Source organism: Daucus carota, chromosome 2, assembly GCF_001625215.2.
Source record: "Daucus carota subsp. sativus chromosome 2, DH1 v3.0, whole genome shotgun sequence".
In the NCBI taxonomy this organism is placed as follows: Eukaryota; Viridiplantae; Streptophyta; class Magnoliopsida; order Apiales; family Apiaceae; genus Daucus; species Daucus carota.
In genome coordinates this window covers 52,503,793-52,525,979 of record NC_030382.2, presented here as the reverse complement: position 1 = coordinate 52,525,979, position 22,187 = coordinate 52,503,793, and the positions used below count along the sequence as shown (strand labels likewise).

The following is a 22,187-nucleotide window of genomic DNA, read 5'->3' as shown; positions in this document are numbered from 1 at the left end:
AATTCGGTTTCCAACATAACTATAGAATTTTATATTTATAAAATAAAGTTTTTTTCTATGTTAATTAAATATGTTGAATTAATTATTTAATTGATAAGTATTTTTTATGTTAATAACCCCTTTTTTTGGTAATTTTTTTTTATCTTGTCTTTTTTGCAAATTGTTTTTTTCTTTGGTTGTTGAAATGTAATAAATTAGCAATAATAAAAATGAAATAATATAAATATTGACAAAATTAGACAAAATTTATATGAAAATTTATTTTATGAAATTTCTCAATTATACAACTTAAGGAAATATATTTGTAATTCAACATTGCTAATAGAGAATTTTCTCAATTTTTGTTGTTTTGTTTTTTCTCATTGTTATTACTCAATGATTAAGAAAGTTATGTAATTTCGTTGTTATTTGTTTTTTTATAAAAATAATTGTTATAAAAAATAAAAAAATTATTAAAAAAAGTGATGGACATATATAATGACAAATGAGTTTAAAAGTTAAAAATAAATTAACGTTGTAACAAAGTTTTGTATCAATTTATACATATCAAAATAATTTCAAAAATGAAACAAAATAGTTATTTTAATCAAGAAACATAAAAGCCTTGATACACGTTCTTGTTTGTCTGGCACTTATGTTTCTTCTACTTCATGTTGTTGAAGTAAAGGCCTGTAAATGAGGTTCACTCTGCAATCTGAAGAAAATCTACATCATTAGTTAAAATCTTTTCACTCAAGGTGAACCTATGATAACACAAAAATTGAACACAAAAAAAAATGTTGTTCCCCAAAAAGTAGTGATCACATTAAACTTGGCATGGACTTCTTATACAAAAAGAGGCAACAGGATACGTAAAGTAGATAGATATAACACATGTCAAAGGTTCATAGATTCCTAACACTAACATTATCGAACCTGTATAATTTAGCATGTTAGGTAAATAATTGTTGCAGGTATATATATTTCAAAACATATATTTAAATAACCAAATCAAAGAATATATCTTCTTATTATACAGGTGGAAATCATTCAGATTTACCCGACAGATAGAGGCTTCTTAGGATCGTCAGTGGAATATCCTTTTAAATAGAAATAAAAACTAACAATATAAACAATACCAAGAACTGAGGAGATGACAGGGTACTTAATCCCTCCCAACGTCATGAATATCAAGAACAAAGGCATCCACTCCATGGAGTTCTGGTGACCTCTCTTCACCATTTAACACAGTCAGTGACCTGATGAGAAATTTTGAAAGCTTAGAACATTCACGTTGAAAACAGTACAATATATATTTGCAAACATAAAAAAGAGATATAGTACCTGAACACAGTTAAAGAGATTAGCATTTTCATTTTCTGATTCTAAAGCATACATTGCAGGTAGAGCAACCTTATACCTGCAAATTTTATTCACAATATCATATGCACATTATCGACTGAAATGATAGAAAAAAAACCTGAAAGAGATGTATACAGATAAAATAAATCCTTTTTACGGGCTTTGCCAACTTGAGCAGCCATCCAGAAATTAAAGAAACCGGAGATGTCAACAATTATAACAATGTAACGGCAACATATCAACTCCAGCTGTGTCCATCATCTTTCAGAAATATTGGCAATGAGTCTCTGCTGAAAGCTTTTCTTTCAAGGTGTGATATCCATACATATCAGGAGCACCAACACTGGCACCCTCTTGGAGCAAGATCTCTGCAACCTGAACAGCTCCCCGCACCGCACTCCAGTGTAATGCTGTTTGTCCAGTATGATCTGCAGCATTCACATCTCCCCCATGCTGCCAGAAGAAATTAATGATAACAAAATCTGGAACTACAATAGCATCCAAAATTAAAACAATTTCAATTCAATCTCGCGTACCAGATTAATAAACCCTTGGTCTTTTAAATATCAGAAGTTGAAAATTTTACAACCACAATACAAAAAAAATAAAAAAAAGGGTAATATTATGATAAACCACAAACAAATAAATGAGCTACATTAGGATAAACCTGAATGTGGAAATAGTGTAAGATCTGAATTAAACTATCAATATTGATGGAAGAATATAGTGATATTAACTCGAAATAGTCCATCATGTAATCATTCTGAGTAGAAGCCAAATAAATATTATTTTTTCCGCAAACCAACCTGTGTAATGTAGCTCAGTATAGCATCATATTTATTATAAGAATTCCTACTATTCGGGGTCCACTCTCCATAAGCCATCCTACAATGTTCAGAAATAATTATGAATATGAGGTTACTGGCATTGAGTCACATATGGAAGTGGTAGACCAAAATAGGGAATCACACCCAACAACGAAAAATGAATAGCCTTTTAAGTGAAAGCTCTGTACTACTGTGTCATTGTTCACTGTCTTAATTTCTACATTATATGTAGCATTTACGATGGATGTATGCATTTGAAGTGATTTTTTCTGCGGCCTAATGGGGAAATCAAGCTTGTAAGCCTCTTTGACTTTGAACTTATCCAAATTTCATTAGGCCAGCGACAAAGGATCATCCTGAGTGAATGACTACAGCAAAGCAGTTTACATCTTTTAATTATTACATACCTCGTTAGGTTCAAGAATAGATGCATCTGGATTGGCAAATATTCAGTATGCAAACTATTCTTTTTCATCTCCAAAGCCGCAGAACCTGAAAAGAACATGTCTCAAATTTTCTTCCCGGCACTAAAATTTAACATGTTTTCATTATAGAATTGCATTGCAATATTCCTACAGATCTCAGCAAACGGTTTAGACTGGACTCCCACGGCTGAATTGAATCTGGTATTTGTCCAAATAGCCTGTTAAATGCTCAAATCTCTACAAAGAAACAAAGCTTTTTCACAACGAAAGGAGGCATTTCAGATTAGACTAATAAGGTGGGAAACAGTCAATGAATTACAAAAATGAATAAATCAAACATGTCTACACACTCACAGACAACCTTTTTTTTTTTTTAACACATCACCATATTTTCAAGTTGTAAGGTGAATCAATTCATTATAAGAGGCAGCACAAAATTAATAATTCTATTAAATGAATAAAATTAATAGATGAAATAATCCAGAACAACTTCATGGGTGGTCATGTGGTCAGAATTAACATGGCCAAAAGCAAACTCATCTTTACCTAATTAAAAATACAGGCAAAGAAGACTAATTACAGGAGCAAACAACAAATAGACAACAAAATCTCATACAAAATTATAACAGGTAGAGGTATCAAAAACAGAGATGGGTCACAGAAAATTACAAAACTTTTCAGACGATTCCATCCTCACCTGAGCCAGTATATTATGATGTGGATCATGGTGCAATGGTGTCAACTTCCCAGCAGGACTGAACCAAGCATTAATCGGCCTAAGCTCCCACCACCAGTATAACAGTAGTATGGGACAACAATGTCCTTCTGTAACCCAGGTATCTGCATTAATGATTATAATAAGAAAAGTGAGACTGCAGACTTAAGTACCTAACTTACATGTAATGCAAGAATTCTATACAACAACTTATACACATCAGAAGATATGCATGCTTGAAAGTAGAGACTGAAGAAGTACTGTCATTGATCCGAATCCTCTCGAGAAACTCCAAAAATGTGATTAGTTCTTGCTTTCATTCTGTGCTTAAGTAGTTTTTCCCAACCTTGTAGTTACATAAAGCAAGTATTCTTTTCCAAATGCAAAGTAAAACATTTCTCGAGTTTAAAGAGAGACAAATACATATATACAACTTGAGGCAAACGATTATAAACTAATAGTTAAGTCAAGTTTACTTACTGCCAGTTCCTTGAAAATAAAGAATATCCAAACTCAAAAATCCAGAACGGGACCGCATACCATTCCTGGATGTGAGAGTGCATTATCCAACTAACACAGTTTAAAAAAGTGAATTACAATTGATATAGACCTATTTAATGCAGCAGTGTCCTGTACTCCTTCCACTATTACCAACATGTTACAGATATATGCATGATATCCAACAATTACAAATCGAAGAAGATAAGATCATTATTAAAAAAGATAAGAATGTGGGAAATACATAACCATGAGGACAACGAAGATTTGCAACAATCAACTCCATCGACAAATATAGTGAAACAACAATAAGAGTCTTATGTAAAAACTACATCTGAAACACTACAAAAACAAAGAACTGATACAATCAATGGAGTCGTTTCGGATTAGACTAAAAAGCAGGCAAGAATTAAAGGGGGAGAAGAAGATTTAACTGTAACAATCGGAATGAGTTTCGAAAAGTTCGGATGTATTACATGATTTAAGGCGACATCTCGTCCAGGATGAATGAGCAGCGCATATCGAAGCTCAATCAAAGCGGCAAGAAGCAAGAAGGGGCGGAAACTTTACCCCATCACCAGCATTTAAATCAGACCCATCACCGGGTTCCATCAATTAAAGCATAGACAACCACAGCTGAGAAGCTGCAAAAATCAAAGAATGATGCAAGAAATCAGTACATATAGATTGTAGATAATAAGCTGAAAAATGTGAAGATGCAAGAATGATAGTTTACCCCCAAAATACGAGAGAGGGATGACCAACACGTGGGAGTATACAGATGGAATGAGCGGCTTGGATGTGATAAACGTATGGGAAGAAGTATAACTCAGTGGCAGATTTGATAATACGGTAGATACGGCTGGGTAAAGTAGTCATTTCAATGGTATTTTGGCAACAGCCTTTATAATATAGATAGATAGATGAATTCGATCGAGTAAAGAAGGACGTCTTTTGAATTCTCCACTTCGTATATATCATCTTCCAAGACTGATAAGCCACTTCGTATAGGGGATTGGATCAGCATCACCTGCTCTTTCAACCTTCCACACACAGCTACTACTGCCCACGTCTATTCATGAATCAGTGTGGCTTTATCGCAAAAACATAGAATATGAATAGTTAATAAATTGCGGAGGATGACTATATAAAATGATGTAGCAATAATCTAACAATTATATAGAGCAAACGTTATTTTTGCTTGAAAAAATAATATAAGTAATAATAAATGAAAGTGTATCCAAGATGAATAGTTACGTCACATAAGGGTAGTTCTGAATTTCCTATCTAGAATATTAAGTAACATTTAACAACAATGTGTCTGTTTGGCTGCACAAAATAAGTAATTCTTTTACCGAGAAGTCAACTTCTGCTTTTCTTGACTTGTTTGTGTAAAAAGTTTAGAAGCACTTAAAAAAAGTTGAGGATGCTAGCTTTTGTTTCAGGACTTCTACTTATTTCTCAAACACTTTAATTACTCATAAGTTTTAACTTGTTTCTAATTTTTAATTCATTTTTTTATTTTAAGCAACAAACACTTATTTTAAACTTATCCAAACGCCCCAATATCTACTGGCACATAGAAATAGTAATATCCCTCATACTACGTCTCTAAATTCGATGTAGCGTATAACAAATAATAACCATTTCAGAAGACAATACTATCAAATAAGAATATCGAAAAAATAACATGTTAACATTTTAAATGTGACTTTATTAACACCGTAATTGAACCATTATAAATTTCATCTAAACCAGAGTTGTAAGTTAAACTTAATATTTTGACCGAAGTGACATAATAATGATCCGCTTCTTTTTGACATACTAACGGTTGAAATAATTAAATTAATAGGCCGATGAATAACATTGTCGGCAAAAAATAGGCTTGTAGACAATAATATAAATAAATGATTTATTCAAAAAAAAAATATAAATAAATGATAGATTTGAAATCTATAACACACATAGTAATCATCAATAAATTCTTTTGAGTTCAATTTAAATATAATAGTATTATATATATATATATATATATATATATATATATGATCAATTTAAAATAAATTAATATCATGTTATGTATGCAATCTTGCATTAATATAAGGAAATATTACCCGAATATCATATGCGATTGTGGTGGAGAAAGATAAAGTTGTTGTGGAGCATTTTCTTCATTATTTCCTGCAAGTGTTTCAAAAATTTAATTAACATCATAACTCAAACAAAAAAATTAGAAAATATCAAATCTAGAAAACATTGATCAGGCTAAATACAATCGCAACTAAAATATAACAAATTAACTTATGTTACTCAAATTGATTCAAACAACTTACTAATACGTGGTGCTGTGTGTTTTGCAAGAATAAATGAAGACTTCATACAAATCCGAAAAAAATTTGAGAGATTTCTAATTAATTGGCCCTAAATCGCAATGAATAATATTAGAAGTGTCACTAAAGATGTAATCACAGAACAATCATCGCATTAGAAGGTGATTTTGAAAATGGGGGTGAATTTTTTTTAAACGATATAGATCGTAGCCAACTAGAAAATGATGAAAGATCGATATAGATCTAGATTCAGAGAAGATAGTGAAGGATAAAAATATAGATCTAGATTAGATGATGAAGAGAGGCGGTGACTGACGAGTTAAAAGATGATTGTAAGTAGTAAATGGATAAAGAAACAAATTAAACTAATTATTTTATTGATGATTTAGAAGATTCTAGATTAAACGAGAACCTGTATCAATATCTCAGTATATATGTAAACCGAATTAGCATAAAATATTTTTCCTGTTAAATTCGATTGTATTATGATAAATTTAAATTTGATTATATTATAATATAATAAATTTTGAACTTACGATATACTTTTTATATTAAATAATATAGAAACAGTATATATATTTTCATTTATTTTCTTTACATGTTATTATAAAATTATAAAAACACCACTCTAAAACAGAGATCCAAGCCTCCAAGCCTTCAATCCTTCCATGTACCTATCTACCAGAGGTGAATAAAAAATCAAAAAATGTGAAACCGAGACGGCTAAAACCGTTAAAATCTTAACCGTATAAAACCGAATTGAAATCGAAAATCTGAAAACTGAACCCGAAACCGAAACTTACGATGAAGTTGTAATTGAGATTTTTAATTTTTAAAATCGAGGATATACATTTCCGATTGCAATTTTAAAATTCACACCGTAGCCGCTTCCCTACTATCTACCATGGGCCGAATCAGGTTTACATATTTTTCCAGTGTATTACATTTATCATTGTTATAATGGCCCAATGTACTGGCCCAATCATTACATGGGGTTGTATATATAATACTGGCCCGATTATTATATGGGGTTCTGGTATACAGGCTCACAGTGGAAACAAAGTGGAAATAATGGATTGACATCAGTAGAATAACTTTTGGCTGGTCAAACATCTTAATTATTATATTGAGTATTTTTAGTGTTAAAAAGATATGAAATCATATTAAAAGTGACATACATCCTATTATAATTTTAATTAATTCCATACAAAATTACTATTTTAAATATTATATATATATTTATGTTAATATTATAAATATTAAAAGAATTTTAAAAGAGACACTATTTTTTATTATTATAATATTATACAAAAGTGTTTTAATGATAATTTTAACTTTTAGATGGTCTGATAATATATTTATTGTAATATAAAATTATTATTTTATGTGGAAGATAATTGCGAACTAATATATGTAGAATATATTAAGATATATATATATATATATAAGCAAATTATTATTTAAGATATATAAGTGTACATATTATTATATTTAATTTTCAGATAAGTAATAGTCTTGTAAAAGAAAATGTATTAATAAAAACGTTACTATTAAAATTTTAATATTTTGGGACGATAAATATATTATTTTTCTTATACTTAAATGAGGGAAAAAAATTAATTTGATAAAATTCTTAATTTAATAATTATTATTTAACCTATCAAACTTGTGTGGTCCTAGTCGCAAATCATACAATCAAACTAAAAAGTAAAAATATTATAATTCGAAGAAAAAGTAAAATGCAACTTCGTTATCTCCCGTTGCCATGTCATACTACACAGTCATCGCCAAATCACGATGCTACTCGAGTAAAATTGCAGTTGATCTCATGATGACTCACTTTCCGCACACTATTCACACAAACTTACTTCATCCCGACAAAAACTCCAAACTACCCTTAACAAATGTACATTAGTTTGTTGTTTCCGTTTCGGAGGAAGCCCCGTATTGTAATTTCACACCCCGTATCAACGATCACAATCCTTTCCTTCAAATTTGGAGTGAACTTCCCTTTAAAATTGGTACGGTAAAACCAACTTCACTCTCACAACAACAGTAACAAAAATTACACAAATTCAAATCACAAATAATTTTACTAATGGCCATACCTAGCAAACTCCTTACACTTATTTTGATCCTCCTCATTGTCATCTCAGCCGTGCCAACAATCTCCGGCGAGACTAACACCACCACACCACCACCCGAATGTTCTAGACCAGTTGGCGGATGCCACAACAAGTCCCACGCGCTTAAGCTAAAAATCGTCGCGATTTTTGCTATACTGATCACTAGTATGATCGGCGTTGGTCTTCCCATAATAACACGCGCTGTTCCTGCACTCAGCCCGGACCGAAACCTATTTGTTATTGTGAAAGCATTTGCCTCCGGTGTCATTCTTGCCACTGGTTACATGCACGTGTTACCGGACTCTTTCGATGCTTTAAAATCAGAGTGCTTGCCCGAAAAACCGTGGCATGCTTATCCGTTTACAACGTTGGTTGCCATGTTTTCGGCCGTGTTGACATTGATGGTTGATTCTTTTGCAATGAGTTTTTTTAAGAAACATTATTCCAAGGAATTGGAAGAGCAAAAGGCGACGAAGATTGATAATGAGAATGCTGCTGAGTTGCAGAATACAGCTCTACATTCTTGTCACAGTGGTGCTGTCAAAGAGTTTGATTCAACATTGCTACGATGTCGTGTTGTTGCTCAGGTATTTTCTCAGTAAAGATTGGAAATATTAGCTTGTTTATGTTGAAATATAGCATAACATCCATTTGAGCCTTTTTTCTAACAACTTAAGGTTTTAGATAGACCGGTTCTCAATATGATATGAGAGCTTGAGACTTTTTCTAACAACTTAAGGTTTTAGATGGACCGGTTCTCAACAGTTTCCAATGTTGTTTAATAAATTAATCAAATGTTTGATTATGTGGTACAGGTGTTAGAACTAGGGATCATAGTGCACTCGGTGATCATTGGATTATCATTAGGGGCATCTGATAATCCATGCACTATCCGCCCACTCGTGGCTGCTCTATGTTTTCACCAGATGTTCGAAGGCATGGGACTCGGAGGATGCATACTTCAGGTGTTTAATCCAAAAACTTATTACAAATCATTTTTCTTTATTTAAACTACTTGATGATATGCAGACTTATTATGTTTTATCTTACATTTTAGGCTAATTATCGTGCAAAGACGAATGCAATCATGGTATTCTTCTTCTCAGCCACTACACCGTTTGGAATCATCCTGGGAATCGGATTGTCCAACGTGTACACTGACAATAGTCCAGCAGCCTTGATAGTAGTAGGACTACTGGATGCAGCATCAGCCGGATTGTTGAATTATATGGCATTGGTGGATCTCCTGGCACCTGATTTTATGGGAGCAAAGCTACAAGGAAATATAAAACTTCAAGCATGGTCTTATGTTGCAGTTGTATTAGGTGCAGGAGGCATGTCTGTCATGGCAATTTGGGCTTAATTAGTGTTCATATATATGCTTTATGATCCAACAATTTTTGTCTGTATTGTTTTTAAATAAAATTTTGTTAGGTCCTGTTTTTTCAAATAAATATCCAAGGCCATCGGTTCTTTAACTTATTTATGTCATCAAGAGTGCACATTGTGTTATGGGAGAAACATAAGTAGGATTCAGACACTTAGAAGTAACAAGATTATCTTTGCTTACCTGATCAACAAGAACCATTGAAGTTTTCTCTTCTGTACCTGATTAAGTTGTGTAGCTCAAGCCGCGTCCAGAGCTTTTAAACAGAGTCAAAGATGGTTATCTATACAAAGTTATGAAGTCAGGAAAAATTAGACAAAACTGAAGTCATTCTAGTAAACACCCTGGTTTCTTATACAGGGACTACAGAAGAACAGCACAAAGTTGAAGGAGAATTTCAGTCTCCTGATTCTTTTTTATTTGTACTGCATTTAATTATGGTATCCAGCTCATCTAACCCAATTAGTTGCTGCAATCTTCAGACTCGATCAACCAGCTTTTAAGCTGATCAGACTCGATCTTCTTAATTAACTGCTTTTTTTTTTTTTGACAATGCAGGCTTATATGCCTTACAACTTTAATCAACTGCTTTATTCAGAACTGATCAACGTCTAACCATGGCAGTCAGTCATGTCAAACTCAAAGTCTTATTTAGCAATACTCTTAGAGTATAAATTAACTACCTTTGCTTCATTTCTCAAAAAATGGCAGAGACAATTAACAACCTGCTGATGATGATAGATTTGCCCCCAAGCGATGTACTGTAATACTGTAATAATTCATGTAACGCGTGCATGTAAAGATTAAAAAATTTGATTGCTTGTAAGTTGTAATCAAAAGCAACACTACTAGTGCCAGAAGTGGCCTGCCCAAACCCAACTATGAACATGCAGATGCAAGTAGCAGCATATGAGAAGAATAATAAACTTCAGATCTTTTTTAAGAAAAAATACAGGATTGATTAAGAACTACTCCATCCAATAAGTGATAGTATCATTGGTTATGATTAAAGAAGTGCATTGTAAACAGGTAATACTGTTTAAATATTGGCTGACAAATCCAGGGCAGTCTATGTAACAGTCCTATGTTTAATATCAAAAACTAACCATACAGACAAAAAACAGAGCACATATAGTATAAGTTATATAAACTCTGGGCGTAAAATGAATTTGCACATGTTTCTTCTATTATTTGCCAAACCAAATTTCGTTGTCATTATATATTTAAGTAATTATCACTGGCCTGCAAATGATTTAAGAGGCTAGGCTGGACTGCTTGAGGCTGGATTAATTTCCTAATTTTCTTAATTTTTTGTTTATATGAAAAATAATAAAAATTTAAATTGGTTACAGAATAGAAAATATATCATCTACAAATACTACTATGTCTTAAGATCGTACGAAAAGAACCCCCGAAGAATTTCCCTATTTTACACTTTAAGCTGCTGTTTGTTTTAATCATTTTCTCAACAATTTCCTTCGAGCCAATCCCAGACTTCAGACTATTAGACGGAATATTCATCCATTTTATATATTTAAATATTATCAGTTTATCGATATTGGATATATATTATATTTATTATTTAATTTATTTTAATCAATTATTTTTTTGAAAGCTATTTTAATCAATTATTAATTTATATTATATTATTTAAATAACATCAATTGTATATTTATATTCAACAAATTATATTATTATTATTAAATATTATTTTAATTAACTACTTTAATCAACGTTATTATAAGTACCTTTAAGATGTTCTGAAAATATAAATCGAATAATCGTAAGCACAAATATCTATCATCCTCTTGCTCAATATCTTAAGTGAGAGAAAATTTCTCTCTTTGAAATTTCTAAACCCAACAACTTCAAATATTTATTATCAATAAAAAGCTACTTTATAAATAATAAAAAAACCCGATAAATTAAATGCCGTATATTATGTCAAGCAGTCGAATCAAACAAACACATCCATGCTTCCACGACCCCTTTTTCTGTAAAAGAATATATATATTTCTTATATTATCCTGCAGAATCTGTTTCTTTGACCAATATGGGTCATCAAATTATGATTCTTAATCTGCAGCCTTAATTAAAAACAAAACAGAAAAAGGAAACAATAAAATATAAGCAACTTGAATCTATTCATTGATTTCTTACTTTAAAATTCAAGAAATTTGGTGAAAGAGAATTAAATAATCAAGAATGCCAGCACGACAACCACCTAAACCTTCCATTCTTTTGTTGATACGCCATTAACACAGAAAAAGTACTAATTGATACACTTTCTTATTATATTCTCACTCTTATTGTATTTCCTTTTATCTGCAACAAAATTATTTATATAAAGTTAATAAATACCAAAGCAACTGTGCAGACAGGACTCAGATGCCAGTTTGGTTGTCAGGTTAGGGCTTTTACACTCCTGTCATTATTTTCTGCAATATGTGTGTATATATAGACAATATCTGCAAAACCCAGAAAAGAATTTATGAGATTTTTTTCAATTTTAATATTTGCAGATGATGGGTGATTGTATATCTACTTTAGTGTTTTATTGTTTGTTTCATGTTGGTTTTGTGTTTTAATCCTTTCTTGAATTTAGGAGAATTGGGTGAGAAAGGTTGAAGCCTTTTTCCTTTTTGTGGGTTAAATTTTTTATATGGTTATGAATTCTGGGTTTATTTTGTTTTTGGTTTCTGGGTTGAAGGAATTTTGATTTTGTAAAGATTGTTGATTTGGGATTTTGTGCAGATTTCTGATATAGATCCACTTTTATGATGGATGATGGTTCTTTGAATTGATATAAAAGAAAGATGTGGAAGTCACCTGTGATCTATATTGGATTTTGTGCGATTCATATAGTTGAAGTTTGAGCTTCAGATTGTTCTGGAATATTGCATTTTGTGTGAGATATTAGCTGGGAATTTCGAGGAATTGTGGTGTTTTATCTGAACTGTTAAAAGATTTTAACTTGCATATTGCATCAACCAAATCTTGAAATATTAGACTTTTAGAAAATTCTTTGTAGTGGGAACATGGAAGGAGAAACTGGTTTTTATTTTGAATATAATAATATGGAAGTGAAAGTTGAAGATGACGAAGATGAATTTCAAAGCTGTTGTGGAGATGAAATTGATTTAGTGAAGGAAGAATCAAGCTGTTGTGAAGATGAATGTGAATTAGATGAGACAGAAGAAGATAAAAATGAATTAGTGGAGAAAAAAGATTTGTCTGAGGGGAGTAAAAAAGAATTTTTGGATGGGTTTTCTGTGAATATGTTCTTCAAGGGTGTCTCAATAGCTCTTCCAGGAGGTTCTGGACTTTCTGGCATTGGCGTGTATATGGAAAGATCAGCTGAATTTCCCGTTATTCAAGTGCAGAAAATGCTTGAGTTTTATGTTGAGGAATCAGTTGCTGATTATTTAGCCGTGATGGATGGCTTATCGGAGGCAATGCAGAATGATGTTAGGCGTGTACAAGCTTTTACAGACTCTGAGGTCTTATTCAATCAGGTGACCTCTTGTTCAATTGTCTTTTATCTGTCTTTTTGTGGTTGCTTGTATATTGCAGTGAAGCTGTGTACCTTCTACACACATCAAATTTAGCTTATTCATGATTCAACCTTAATATGATAATTGCATGCACAGTAAATAGCACGCTGTTAGAAATGCTTAAATAACTGACTGTTTGTTTAGTTTTAACAGTTTTCCTAATAAACCTATGGCTATTGCTAAACTTTGTTATATCATCATTTGAACATGTTCTCTTTATTTATTCAGAAAGCATTCATTTTCATATGTAATAGCTCTAAATAGCTTCACATGTAATATAGTATCAAAACTTCAGGAATTTTTAATTCGGTTTTTCTAGTGTGTGCCCATGGGCACATGCTAAGCGCGGAATTCTACAAGTTTGGAAGATTTTGATTGGCTCTCATATCTTAATAATGGTGGACCCCCCTGCAAATACAACAACCACACCAATCAAAACCTCCCAAACTTATCAAATTCCGCGCTTAGCATGTGCCCATGGGCACACACTAGACAAACCCTTTTTAATTTTTTCATTGATGGGCTTTTATATGAATGCATGTGTGTGATACAACATGTACCTGTTGACAGTACATTGTAAACCGTACTTCTGTATAGCTGCATATGTAATATAGTATCGATGCAATTGACAATCTGAGCACTAATTGACACCCTGCTTATAAAGTATACAAATCTAGTGATATTTGTAACCTGTGTACAAAATTTTACCCGCATCTAAAATGCCATGATTTTTTTTAGATTACATCCAACACAAAGCCTGACAGTCCGCTTATCTTGGCGTTGAGTGAAAGGATATTGGAACATGCAAAGAGTCTGGATTTTTTTGATCTAAAGTATGTTCCTGACACTGATATGAGGCCCCTTCAATTAGCCCAAATTGCGATTGGGATTGTTTCTTCTCCTGCCAAAGAAAATGCTGCAGTTGAAAAATGTTTCATATGTTGTGAGGAGAAGCTTGCATCTATGATGATCACTGTGAAATGCTCCCACAAAATATGTTCCCATTGTATAAAAATTTATGTTGATGGAAAAGTAAAAGGTGGTCATGTTCCCATTAGATGCCCTCAACCAAAATGTCGTTATTATCTTTCTACCTCAGAATGCAGATCCTTTCTTCCATTTACCTCGTATAAGTTGCTGGAGATTGCTATATCTAAAGCAAATGTTCTCAACTCAGATAAAATATATTGCCCTTTCTCAAATTGTTCAGTTCTGGTAAATGCTAGTGAAAGCTTGTCAGCTAGTGCAAGTTCATCAAGTCAATCAGATAACAGTTGCATGGAATGCCCAGTTTGTGAAAGATATATATGTATAAACTGTGGCGTACCTTGGCATTCCACGATAACATGTGAGGAGTATCAAAACCTGCCATTGGAAGAAAGAAATACTGATGACATTAGTTTGCATCATCTAGCTCAAAACAAAAGGTGGAGGCAATGTGAGCAGTGCCACAGAATGACCGAGCTTACACATGGTTGCTACCACATGACCTGCTGGTAAGATCATCTCCAAGCTTTCTTATGCACACCATTAGCCTGGTGATTAAATGGGACCTTTTTACTTGCATTATTGGCTGAGCTAATTGCATCTGGTCCCTTAATATATAATTAATAGCGCTATTCTTAATTCCTTATCAATTTATTGCTTATAATGGTCTCTGGATTGAACAAAGCGAGTTTCCTGCTTTTTGAAGGTCTTTATTCCTTATATGTTATTTTAGCTTCCTTTTCATATCATGTTTTTGTATATTTCTGTGTGTTCTTTATTTAGGTAGGTTTAAGCTAGGTTGTAAAGAGCCCGTGGTGTGAAAAAAACAAAACAATTGTATATCTAAGCTGTCAAGACTACTCAAGTACTACTCTGCAATTGGAATACTAGTATTTAATAGCTATAGCAATTGCCATTTATTGACATGCATAAATAGTCATTAAAGGAATTGGAACTAATACAGCTATTAGATCCATCAATGTCCTGAATATAATTTCTGTACACTCAGTATTCCCTTAACTACAAGTCATACTCTAAGTATTCTCTTAACTACAACTATTGTTTAAGAGCAAATTCTCCCAAACCCGTCATCCTACGGTGATTATCCAAGTCATTGGTACAGCATTTATATCCTTTCCTATTGTAATCATCATATGGCACCATGAGACGTTAGTCAGTCCTATAGAAAGAAAAGACAAAAAACTCTTCAGAATGTATAGAAGCTTCAGCTTAAATGATCTGATTTTCTGAGTGATACAGGCCTACCTTAAGTAGTCTGTACTAGCCTTGATGTAGCTAAAGGCTACTAATTTGTTCTGATGTCATTCGAGTATTTCTACCACTGTCCACATGGTAAGTTTATGATAAAGAGTCCATTTGTTTTTTGCAGAACAGCGTCCCCCACTCGTGTTTGCTGTAAATATCGTTATATGTATGAATCAACTTTTGCAGTGTACTAGAAGCAAGGTGTACACAAAATCATGTGAATACGTCATATTCATATGTGCCTTTTTCTTTTGAAAATATTAAATTTGCAAACACTGTACATGAGAACTTTTTTAGGTGTGCAAAAATTTTGTTGTAGGTTGAAACGTTTCCAACATTTGAAACATATCTTCTATAATTCTTGAACACAGTGTTCTTATCTAGCAACTAATTGTATTTAATTTTTTGTGCAGGTGCGGGCATGAGTTTTGCTATTCTTGTGGTGCTGAATACATAGATTCACAACAGATGTGTGACTGTGCATTTTGGAATGATACCTTCTCCGCTGATGTGATTACTCACCCTTCCCAACAGTTTGAGCAATGGGCATGGGAATCCTTCGGTTCTCTGTCCACAATGATGGATGCCTACTCAGAGCAAGAAAGATCACAATTGGCTCTCATCCAGAGGTTCCTTGCTGGGGGTTTCAGTCTGAGTGACCATCAGCCAGACCAACCCGCTCCACACTACCGAGACTCATATGCTGATACCATGAAGGATCTTCGTCAGCTACCATGGCTTGAGAGATTTGTGTCAGTAATTAGTGATAACTACTATGACGAGTATATCCAGTGAGACACTAGTATTGTTAGGTTTAATATTATGAACATAGAGATAAGCTGTTTAGCTTCCGAAGATACTGAATGGTAAGAGGGAGTCTCTCACTCTCTCACTCCACTTGCAAACTATAGCAAGTTTGGTCTGAAATGAAGGTTTAGGATTTGCTGACTGACAGTTGCTTTCTTCTGGAAGGCAAAAGGAGAGAATAACAGAAAATTGAATTGCAATAGAGAAAATATATACGCATTTGATTATATAGAGGCATGTTTGGGGACGCAATAAGTCCTTGATTTGCCCTTAAATCAAGGTCTTATTTTTCTTTAAAATTACATTTTTTTCAATTTATTTTTAGAAATAAATGTTAAGAAGGTGTTTTATATTTATTATGTGGCAAAAAAATAAAGATTTATTTCGGGAAAAAATGTACAGTTTTACATACTTTCATCTCGGAAATAAACTCTTATTTTTGAAATAAGTTTAGTCCATCAGTATAAACATATTTATATGACAGAGTATATATATATTGTACTTGTGTACATATGCTCAGAACATGCGGTCAATATAGCTAAACAGATGAAAGGGAGGGAGTACAAGTAATTAGTTTCATCAGCGGATAGAATATGCCTCAAGACACTGGCTTGGCAGCTCCTTGCATTTATAAGTATCACATATTCACACCGCAAGAGTTAAATTTATGTAATGCCAAATCCGCATAATTATGTTCACTAAATGATGGTTTTTTCAGGATTATACTATAAAGATAACGTACTAATCTAGGCAAACACGCAACTCAATTATTTTTTGACAGAGATGATCTTATGTGCCATTTCAAGCGTGTTCAGATAGCTTTGTCATTTCGGCTTTGTGGAATTAGAGTTTTAACGATACTATTGAGCTTTTCTCTTAAATTTTGATGTTGATTTTGTCGAACAATTATAGTTCTATCGCATATAGTACACGTAAAGAATGTAAAATCAGCATTTTCTTTCTGAAAATAAGTACTTATTTTTACAAATACAGAATGTTAAACGTTTTCTAAATATTTTAATCGGAGTTATAATATTTAAATGTTGAATATTTACACAAAATCTTGGAACGTTACCTCACAACTTATCTTAAATGTTGGTAACTCAAATCTATCAATTTAACTGATCTATCGAGTTTACACAAACGTAAACTTTGTCGACTTAACTCTAGAGCTGAGTTGGATATGAATACGATAGACTTTTAAAAGTAATGAAATCAAATTCAAATCTTTTATCTGCATAACAAACTAATCACAATGACCACCGTTCCACCGATTAGTCCGTCACGTTCTTTTATCTTTCTCATTGTTTTCATCCACCTCCCCGTTTGTAATTTCAAAGATTCCATTCCTTTCCGTTCTTATCTTGATATTTATTTTAAATTCCTACAAAACCTCCCACCCTTCTGCTTATTACACGAGCAAAGTCCAATGTATTTAAGTACTTTTGTTGCATGCATATTTTATTTATGACTACTCATTAACTTTGAGTACTTGTTCATCAGATCATATAGATTACACAAATGGAGCGTAGTAATCGCGGGAGACAAGGCCGTGGCAGAGGCAGAGGTGGAGGAAGAGGAGAAAATAATTATCAGTACTTCCGAAATGGCGGTGCAGGTGACCATAGCCAGAATGGTCAGTTTCAGAATGGTGGTGGCGGCAATGGTTACTGTCATCAGTATAATCAGAATGGTGGCAATGGATACTGTCATCAGCCAGCTGGAAGAGGAGGATATTATGGTGGCGGCGGTGGTGGTGGAGGTAGGGGTGGGAAACAGCTGCGGAGTAATCAACCACCATGTCAGTGGACTCAGAAGGTCCAAAATGGAGGTGGACCTCCCTCGGCTGTGGTGGGGACTGCTGTTTTAGCTCCTGCTCATCCTCAGACAAGTGATGCTAAGATTCTTACTGGTACATATTCTAAAGCATATTCTTGAAATTAAGTGGCATGAGTCATAACACACTTAAGTCCTTCACTAGGGCTATGCATAAGTATTAGCTTTTTATCTGTGGGGTATGAATTAAAAAAAGGACTTCCTATTTCTAGTGTTGTTAATCTATTTATCCAATGTTCATAAGTATCAATTTTGTTTGTTGGAATTGTAATCAGCAATGTTCATGTTCATGATTGACCTGCTAATGATTGTGTATATGTGAGTTTGATGGGGGTTTTGTGGTTAATTCAGCTCTGATTTTGAAATCTTCTATTCTTATGACCATACTGAAATCTTCTACAAGTGGAAAAGGGTCATGTTATTTACTAATAAGAAATTTATGTAGATCTTGGTTTTCATAATTACTGCAGATGTGAAGCAGGTACAAGTATCAGATAGTCCCCCTTGTTCAGAGTATAAACTTGTGCCGATGAGAAGGCCTGACAAGGGCGGTCTGGTTGCTGTGAGGCCATCCCGCCTTCTCGTCAATCATTTTCCTGTGATGTTCGATTCACAAAACACCATAATGCACTATGATGTGACTGTTAAACAAGAGGTTGCTCCTAGGAGCCGGGCTGCAAAGAAAGCAATCCCAAAATCTGATTTGATTTTAATCAGGGAGAAGCTTTTCTCTGACAAGAGCAAAGGATTTCCAATGCAGATGACTGCATATGACGGCGACAAGAACATTTTCAGTGCTGTCGTGCTTCCTACAGGGTCATTCAAGGTCGAGTTATCTGAGGGCGAAGACAAAAACAGTCGTACTTACACATTTACAATCAAGCTTGTAAATGAGCTTAAACTCTCCAAGTTGAAAAACTATTTGTGTGGAAACCTTATGAATATGCCTCGTGATATACTTCATGGGTTAGATTTGGTAATGAAGGAGAATCCGTCTAAGCATAGGATTTCCATTGGTCGAAGCACATATTCGAGGGAATTTAGGAGAGAAGATGACTTGCGGTGTGGGCTTGCAGCATTTAAAGGCTTTCAGCAAAGTTTAAAGCCAACCTCCCAGGGACTATCATTGTGTTTAGACTACTCAGTCTTGGCATTTCGCAAGCCACTGCCTGTTGTAGACTTCCTTAAAGAGCATCTCAGAGGTTTCGTAGGGGTAAATGATATCAGAAGGTTGAAAAGAGATGTGATATTTGCATTGAAGGGATTGAAAGTAAATGTCACTCACCGAATCACGAAACAGAAGTACACTATATCAGGACTGACAGATCAGAACACCAAGGACTTAACATTTCCTCTTGAGGATCCAGAAGGCAACAATCCACCAACAAGAGTTAGTCTTGTGGATTATTTCAGACAGAAATATAGAAAGGAGATTATGTATAAGGACATTCCCTGCTTAGATGTGGGAAAGAATCATAGAAAAAATTATGTTCCTCTGGAGTTCTGTGTTTTGGTCGAGGGGCAGAGGTATCCGAAGGAGAATTTGGATAAAGATGCTGCTTTGCTGCTAAAGAGGATATCACTGGCCCCTGCGCTGGAGAGAAAGAACACAATTTGTCAAATGGTTCGAGCCGATGATGCACCTTGTGGGTAAGTTCTGTTAATTTTTGTTCTTTTATTGTAGTATATACTTCTTTTTACAAAATGGTGCTGAAATTTATATCTTGGTTGCAGCGGGGAGTTCATAAAGAATTTCGGAATGGATGTTGTGAAGAACATGACATCCGTTGTAGGCCGCATCATATCACCTCCTGATCTAAAGCTCGCCACTCCAGCTGGTAAAATTCAAGTCATTAAAGTCGACAAGGAGAAATGTCAGTGGAACCTTCTCAAAAATTCAGTGGTGGATGGAAAATCCGTTGACCATTGGGCTTTGATTGATTTCAGTTCATCAGATCGCTACAATAGGCTGAATAAAGAAAATTTCGTCAGGAGCCTAAGAGGTCGTTGTAAAAATTTAGGGATTGAAATGGCGGAGCCTCTGGCATCCCGGGCTACTGACATGCATTCGTTTACAGATGTCAACAGACTGAGAGAACTTCTCGAAAAAGTTATTGACGAAGCCAGGAGAAAGAGCTCAGGTCAGCTACAAATGATACTTTGTGTGATGAGTGGAAAGCATCCTGGTTATAAGTACCTTAAATGGGTTTCAGAGACTCAAATAGGCGTAATCACCCAGTGTTGTCTGTCAAGTCACGCGAACAAAGGGAACGATCAGTATCTAGCCAATCTTGCCTTGAAAATAAATGCCAAGCTTGGGGGCAGCAATGTGGAGCTGAATGACAGTCTACCATGTCTTGGTGGCGCTGATCCTGTCATGTTCGTGGGGGCTGATGTGAATCATCCTGGCGCGTGGAATCTGACATGTCCATCGATAGCAGCCGTTGTTGCCTCTGTCAATTGGCCAACTCCTACGCGCTATGCAGCCAGAGTTTCACCCCAAACTCATCGCAAAGAAAAGATTGTGAATTTTGGAGCCATGTGCTTGGACCTTGTCAACACATTTGCTAGACTCAACAATGTGAGGCCAAACAAAATTGTGGTGTTCCGCGATGGGGTGAGTGAGGGCCAATTCGACATGGTCCTCAACGAGGAGCTACAAGATCTAAAAAGCGCCATCTACGACGACAACTATCACCCAACAATCACACTTGTCGTTGCACAAAAACGACACCACACTCGCCTCTTTCTCGAGGACCAAGGAGGCGATGGGCGCAGAAACATCTCTCCAGGAACAGTTGTCGACACAGTAGTCGTGCATCCATTCGAGTTCGATTTCTATTTGTGCAGCCATTACGGGAGCCTCGGCACAAGCAAGCCCACACACTACTATGTGCTGTCAGATGAGCACAATTTCACTTCGGATCAGCTGCAGAAGCTCATATACCAGCTCTGCTTCACCTTTGCTAGGTGCACTAAGCCCGTGTCTCTTGTGCCCCCAGTGTACTACGCCGATCTGGTGGCTTACAGGGGACGAATGTTTCAAGAGGTGGTGATGGAGATGCAGTCACCTCGCTCAGCTTCGTCCACAACTTCGTTCACATCGTCCACTTGCTCCTCGGCGACTTCGTTTGATGACACGTTCTACAAACTTCACGCGGAACTACAAAATATAATGTTTTTCATATGATAGCCAGTGTCAAATGATCTACCTTCTCAAGATATTTTTGTCTTTAATAAGTCGACTTCTGATTATTTTTTTCCCAAACAATATTTAATTCATATATTAATAAGGTCCCGCTCATAGCCCTCGGCCCAAACCTCAGTCATCAATTAATTATTAACGATGGGATATGACTGATCGGAGATGAGGAGTATTATTTAGGTTCATGCATCCGAAAATGACTTGAGATTTTTGCATCTATAAGACCCTAAATGATAGCTACTGTTCTCTGTACCGGGACATTTCGTATATAACTAGTGCCTGGAAATGGAAAAAAAGATAAAAAGGAATGAAGGAGGAGAAAGAAGTGTTGTTGCATACTTGCATTTGTTGATTTAAGTTAAAAATGAAATAAAGAATTATATAATTAATTTTTATAGGTTAAATTTTAAAGAAAGTTTTAGTGTTTGGAATGCTCAGGGTTACACAGTTCTTCTTCATGTTGCAGCATCACGCAAAGAGCCATCATTCATTGTACAAGTGCTGAGAGAAGGAGCTTGTGCATCAGAAGCAACACCAAATGGACAGAAGTCTGTTAGCATCTTGCAGAAAATTGACAAGACCCAAGGATTTTTTTTTTTTTTTGCCAGTAGACCCAAGTATTATAAAGAGATAACAGAGCAGGTTCATAAATCAAATAAAGATCGTTTTGGAGCGTGAAGTGTGCAGAAACCCAATTGCTATAGATGACGATTGGCACACGAAGCTTCAGTGCATTGACCTCAAGAACAGAGGTTATATTCTTTTTCTTTTCAATATTTTGCTTATAATACTATTCAAAAGAGTAATGAACAGGATTGTAGAACTGGACGTCGAAATAGGATGTGATGAATTTACAGTTGATGATTCTTTCTAATAAAGGCGT

The 22,187-nt window shown here is 34.5% G+C and overlaps 4 protein-coding genes across 18 annotated transcripts; 3 read left to right on the top strand and 1 right to left on the bottom strand.

Annotated features, from left to right (window-relative positions):
- Nucleotides 1-485: 485 nt before the first annotated feature.
- Nucleotides 486-6,458, bottom strand: LOC108206939 (protein S-acyltransferase 24). Of its 15 annotated transcripts, none has more exons than XR_010289210.1 (9): nucleotides 6,140-6,458; nucleotides 5,921-5,987; nucleotides 4,543-4,898; nucleotides 3,291-4,450; nucleotides 2,745-2,846; nucleotides 2,576-2,660; nucleotides 2,148-2,226; nucleotides 1,324-1,794; nucleotides 486-1,238 (listed from the first exon to the last, which is right to left on the bottom strand). XR_010289210.1 is itself a non-coding variant. In XM_064088101.1 (6 exons), exons 4-6 carry the CDS (start codon nucleotides 2,671-2,673, stop codon nucleotides 1,606-1,608), a joined length of 366 nt encoding a protein of 121 aa, XP_063944171.1. In that variant the 5' UTR covers nucleotides 2,674-4,450; nucleotides 4,543-4,898; nucleotides 5,921-5,987; nucleotides 6,140-6,458; the 3' UTR covers nucleotides 1,318-1,605. The 15 variants fall into 15 exon arrangements, 1 of the variants encoding a protein (XP_063944171.1); XR_010289209.1 differs by having other exon boundaries at nucleotides 2,745-2,830; XR_010289202.1 differs by having other exon boundaries at nucleotides 2,576-3,433; nucleotides 3,789-3,853; nucleotides 4,283-4,450.
- A 1,698-nt stretch (nucleotides 6,459-8,156) lies between these two features.
- On the top strand, nucleotides 8,157-9,749 carry LOC108206938 (fe(2+) transport protein 2). The gene is made up of 3 exons (XM_017377376.2): nucleotides 8,157-8,849; nucleotides 9,078-9,227; nucleotides 9,320-9,749. Exons 1-3 carry the CDS (start codon nucleotides 8,235-8,237, stop codon nucleotides 9,623-9,625), a joined length of 1,071 nt encoding a protein of 356 aa, XP_017232865.1. The 5' UTR covers nucleotides 8,157-8,234; the 3' UTR covers nucleotides 9,626-9,749.
- A 2,088-nt stretch (nucleotides 9,750-11,837) lies between these two features.
- LOC108206109 (E3 ubiquitin-protein ligase RSL1) lies at nucleotides 11,838-16,490 on the top strand. The gene is made up of 4 exons (XM_017376299.2): nucleotides 11,838-12,056; nucleotides 12,404-13,164; nucleotides 13,942-14,699; nucleotides 15,870-16,490. The coding sequence occupies exons 2-4, from the start codon at nucleotides 12,688-12,690 to the stop codon at nucleotides 16,249-16,251; spliced, it is 1,617 nt and encodes a 538-aa protein (XP_017231788.1). The 5' UTR covers nucleotides 11,838-12,056; nucleotides 12,404-12,687; the 3' UTR covers nucleotides 16,252-16,490.
- Nucleotides 16,491-17,398: 908 nt separating this feature from the next.
- On the top strand, nucleotides 17,399-21,397 carry LOC108207753 (protein argonaute 2). The gene is made up of 3 exons (XM_017378183.2): nucleotides 17,399-18,175; nucleotides 18,570-19,749; nucleotides 19,834-21,397. The coding sequence occupies exons 1-3, from the start codon at nucleotides 17,785-17,787 to the stop codon at nucleotides 21,287-21,289; spliced, it is 3,027 nt and encodes a 1,008-aa protein (XP_017233672.1). The 5' UTR covers nucleotides 17,399-17,784; the 3' UTR covers nucleotides 21,290-21,397.
- Nucleotides 21,398-22,187: the final 790 nt, after the last annotated feature.

Bases quoted from the DNA above. Each gene is read 5' to 3' on its own strand.
- LOC108206939 (XM_064088101.1), bottom strand. From the start codon at position 2,673: ATGTTCTTTTCAGGTTCTGCGGCTTTGGAGATGAAAAAGAATAGTTTG. The intron at 2,227-2,575 runs GTATGTAATAAT...TGAACATTGTAG, and splicing joins CTATTCTTGAACCTAACGAG to GATGGCTTATGGAGAGTGGA. The intron at 1,795-2,147 runs GTTGGTTTGCGG...TTCTTCTGGCAG, and splicing joins TACTGAGCTACATTACACAG to CATGGGGGAGATGTGAATGC.
- LOC108206938 (XM_017377376.2), top strand. From the start codon at position 8,235: ATGGCCATACCTAGCAAACTCCTTACACTTATTTTGATCCTCCTCATT. The intron at 8,850-9,077 runs GTATTTTCTCAG...TATGTGGTACAG, and splicing joins GATGTCGTGTTGTTGCTCAG to GTGTTAGAACTAGGGATCAT. The intron at 9,228-9,319 runs GTGTTTAATCCA...CTTACATTTTAG, and splicing joins TCGGAGGATGCATACTTCAG to GCTAATTATCGTGCAAAGAC.
- LOC108206109 (XM_017376299.2), top strand. From the start codon at position 12,688: ATGGAAGGAGAAACTGGTTTTTATTTTGAATATAATAATATGGAAGTG. The intron at 13,165-13,941 runs GTGACCTCTTGT...GATTTTTTTTAG, and splicing joins CTGAGGTCTTATTCAATCAG to ATTACATCCAACACAAAGCC. The intron at 14,700-15,869 runs GTAAGATCATCT...TTTTTTGTGCAG, and splicing joins TGCTACCACATGACCTGCTG to GTGCGGGCATGAGTTTTGCT.
- LOC108207753 (XM_017378183.2), top strand. From the start codon at position 17,785: ATGGAGCGTAGTAATCGCGGGAGACAAGGCCGTGGCAGAGGCAGAGGT. The intron at 18,176-18,569 runs GTACATATTCTA...TAATTACTGCAG, and splicing joins TGATGCTAAGATTCTTACTG to ATGTGAAGCAGGTACAAGTA. The intron at 19,750-19,833 runs GTAAGTTCTGTT...TCTTGGTTGCAG, and splicing joins GCCGATGATGCACCTTGTGG to CGGGGAGTTCATAAAGAATT.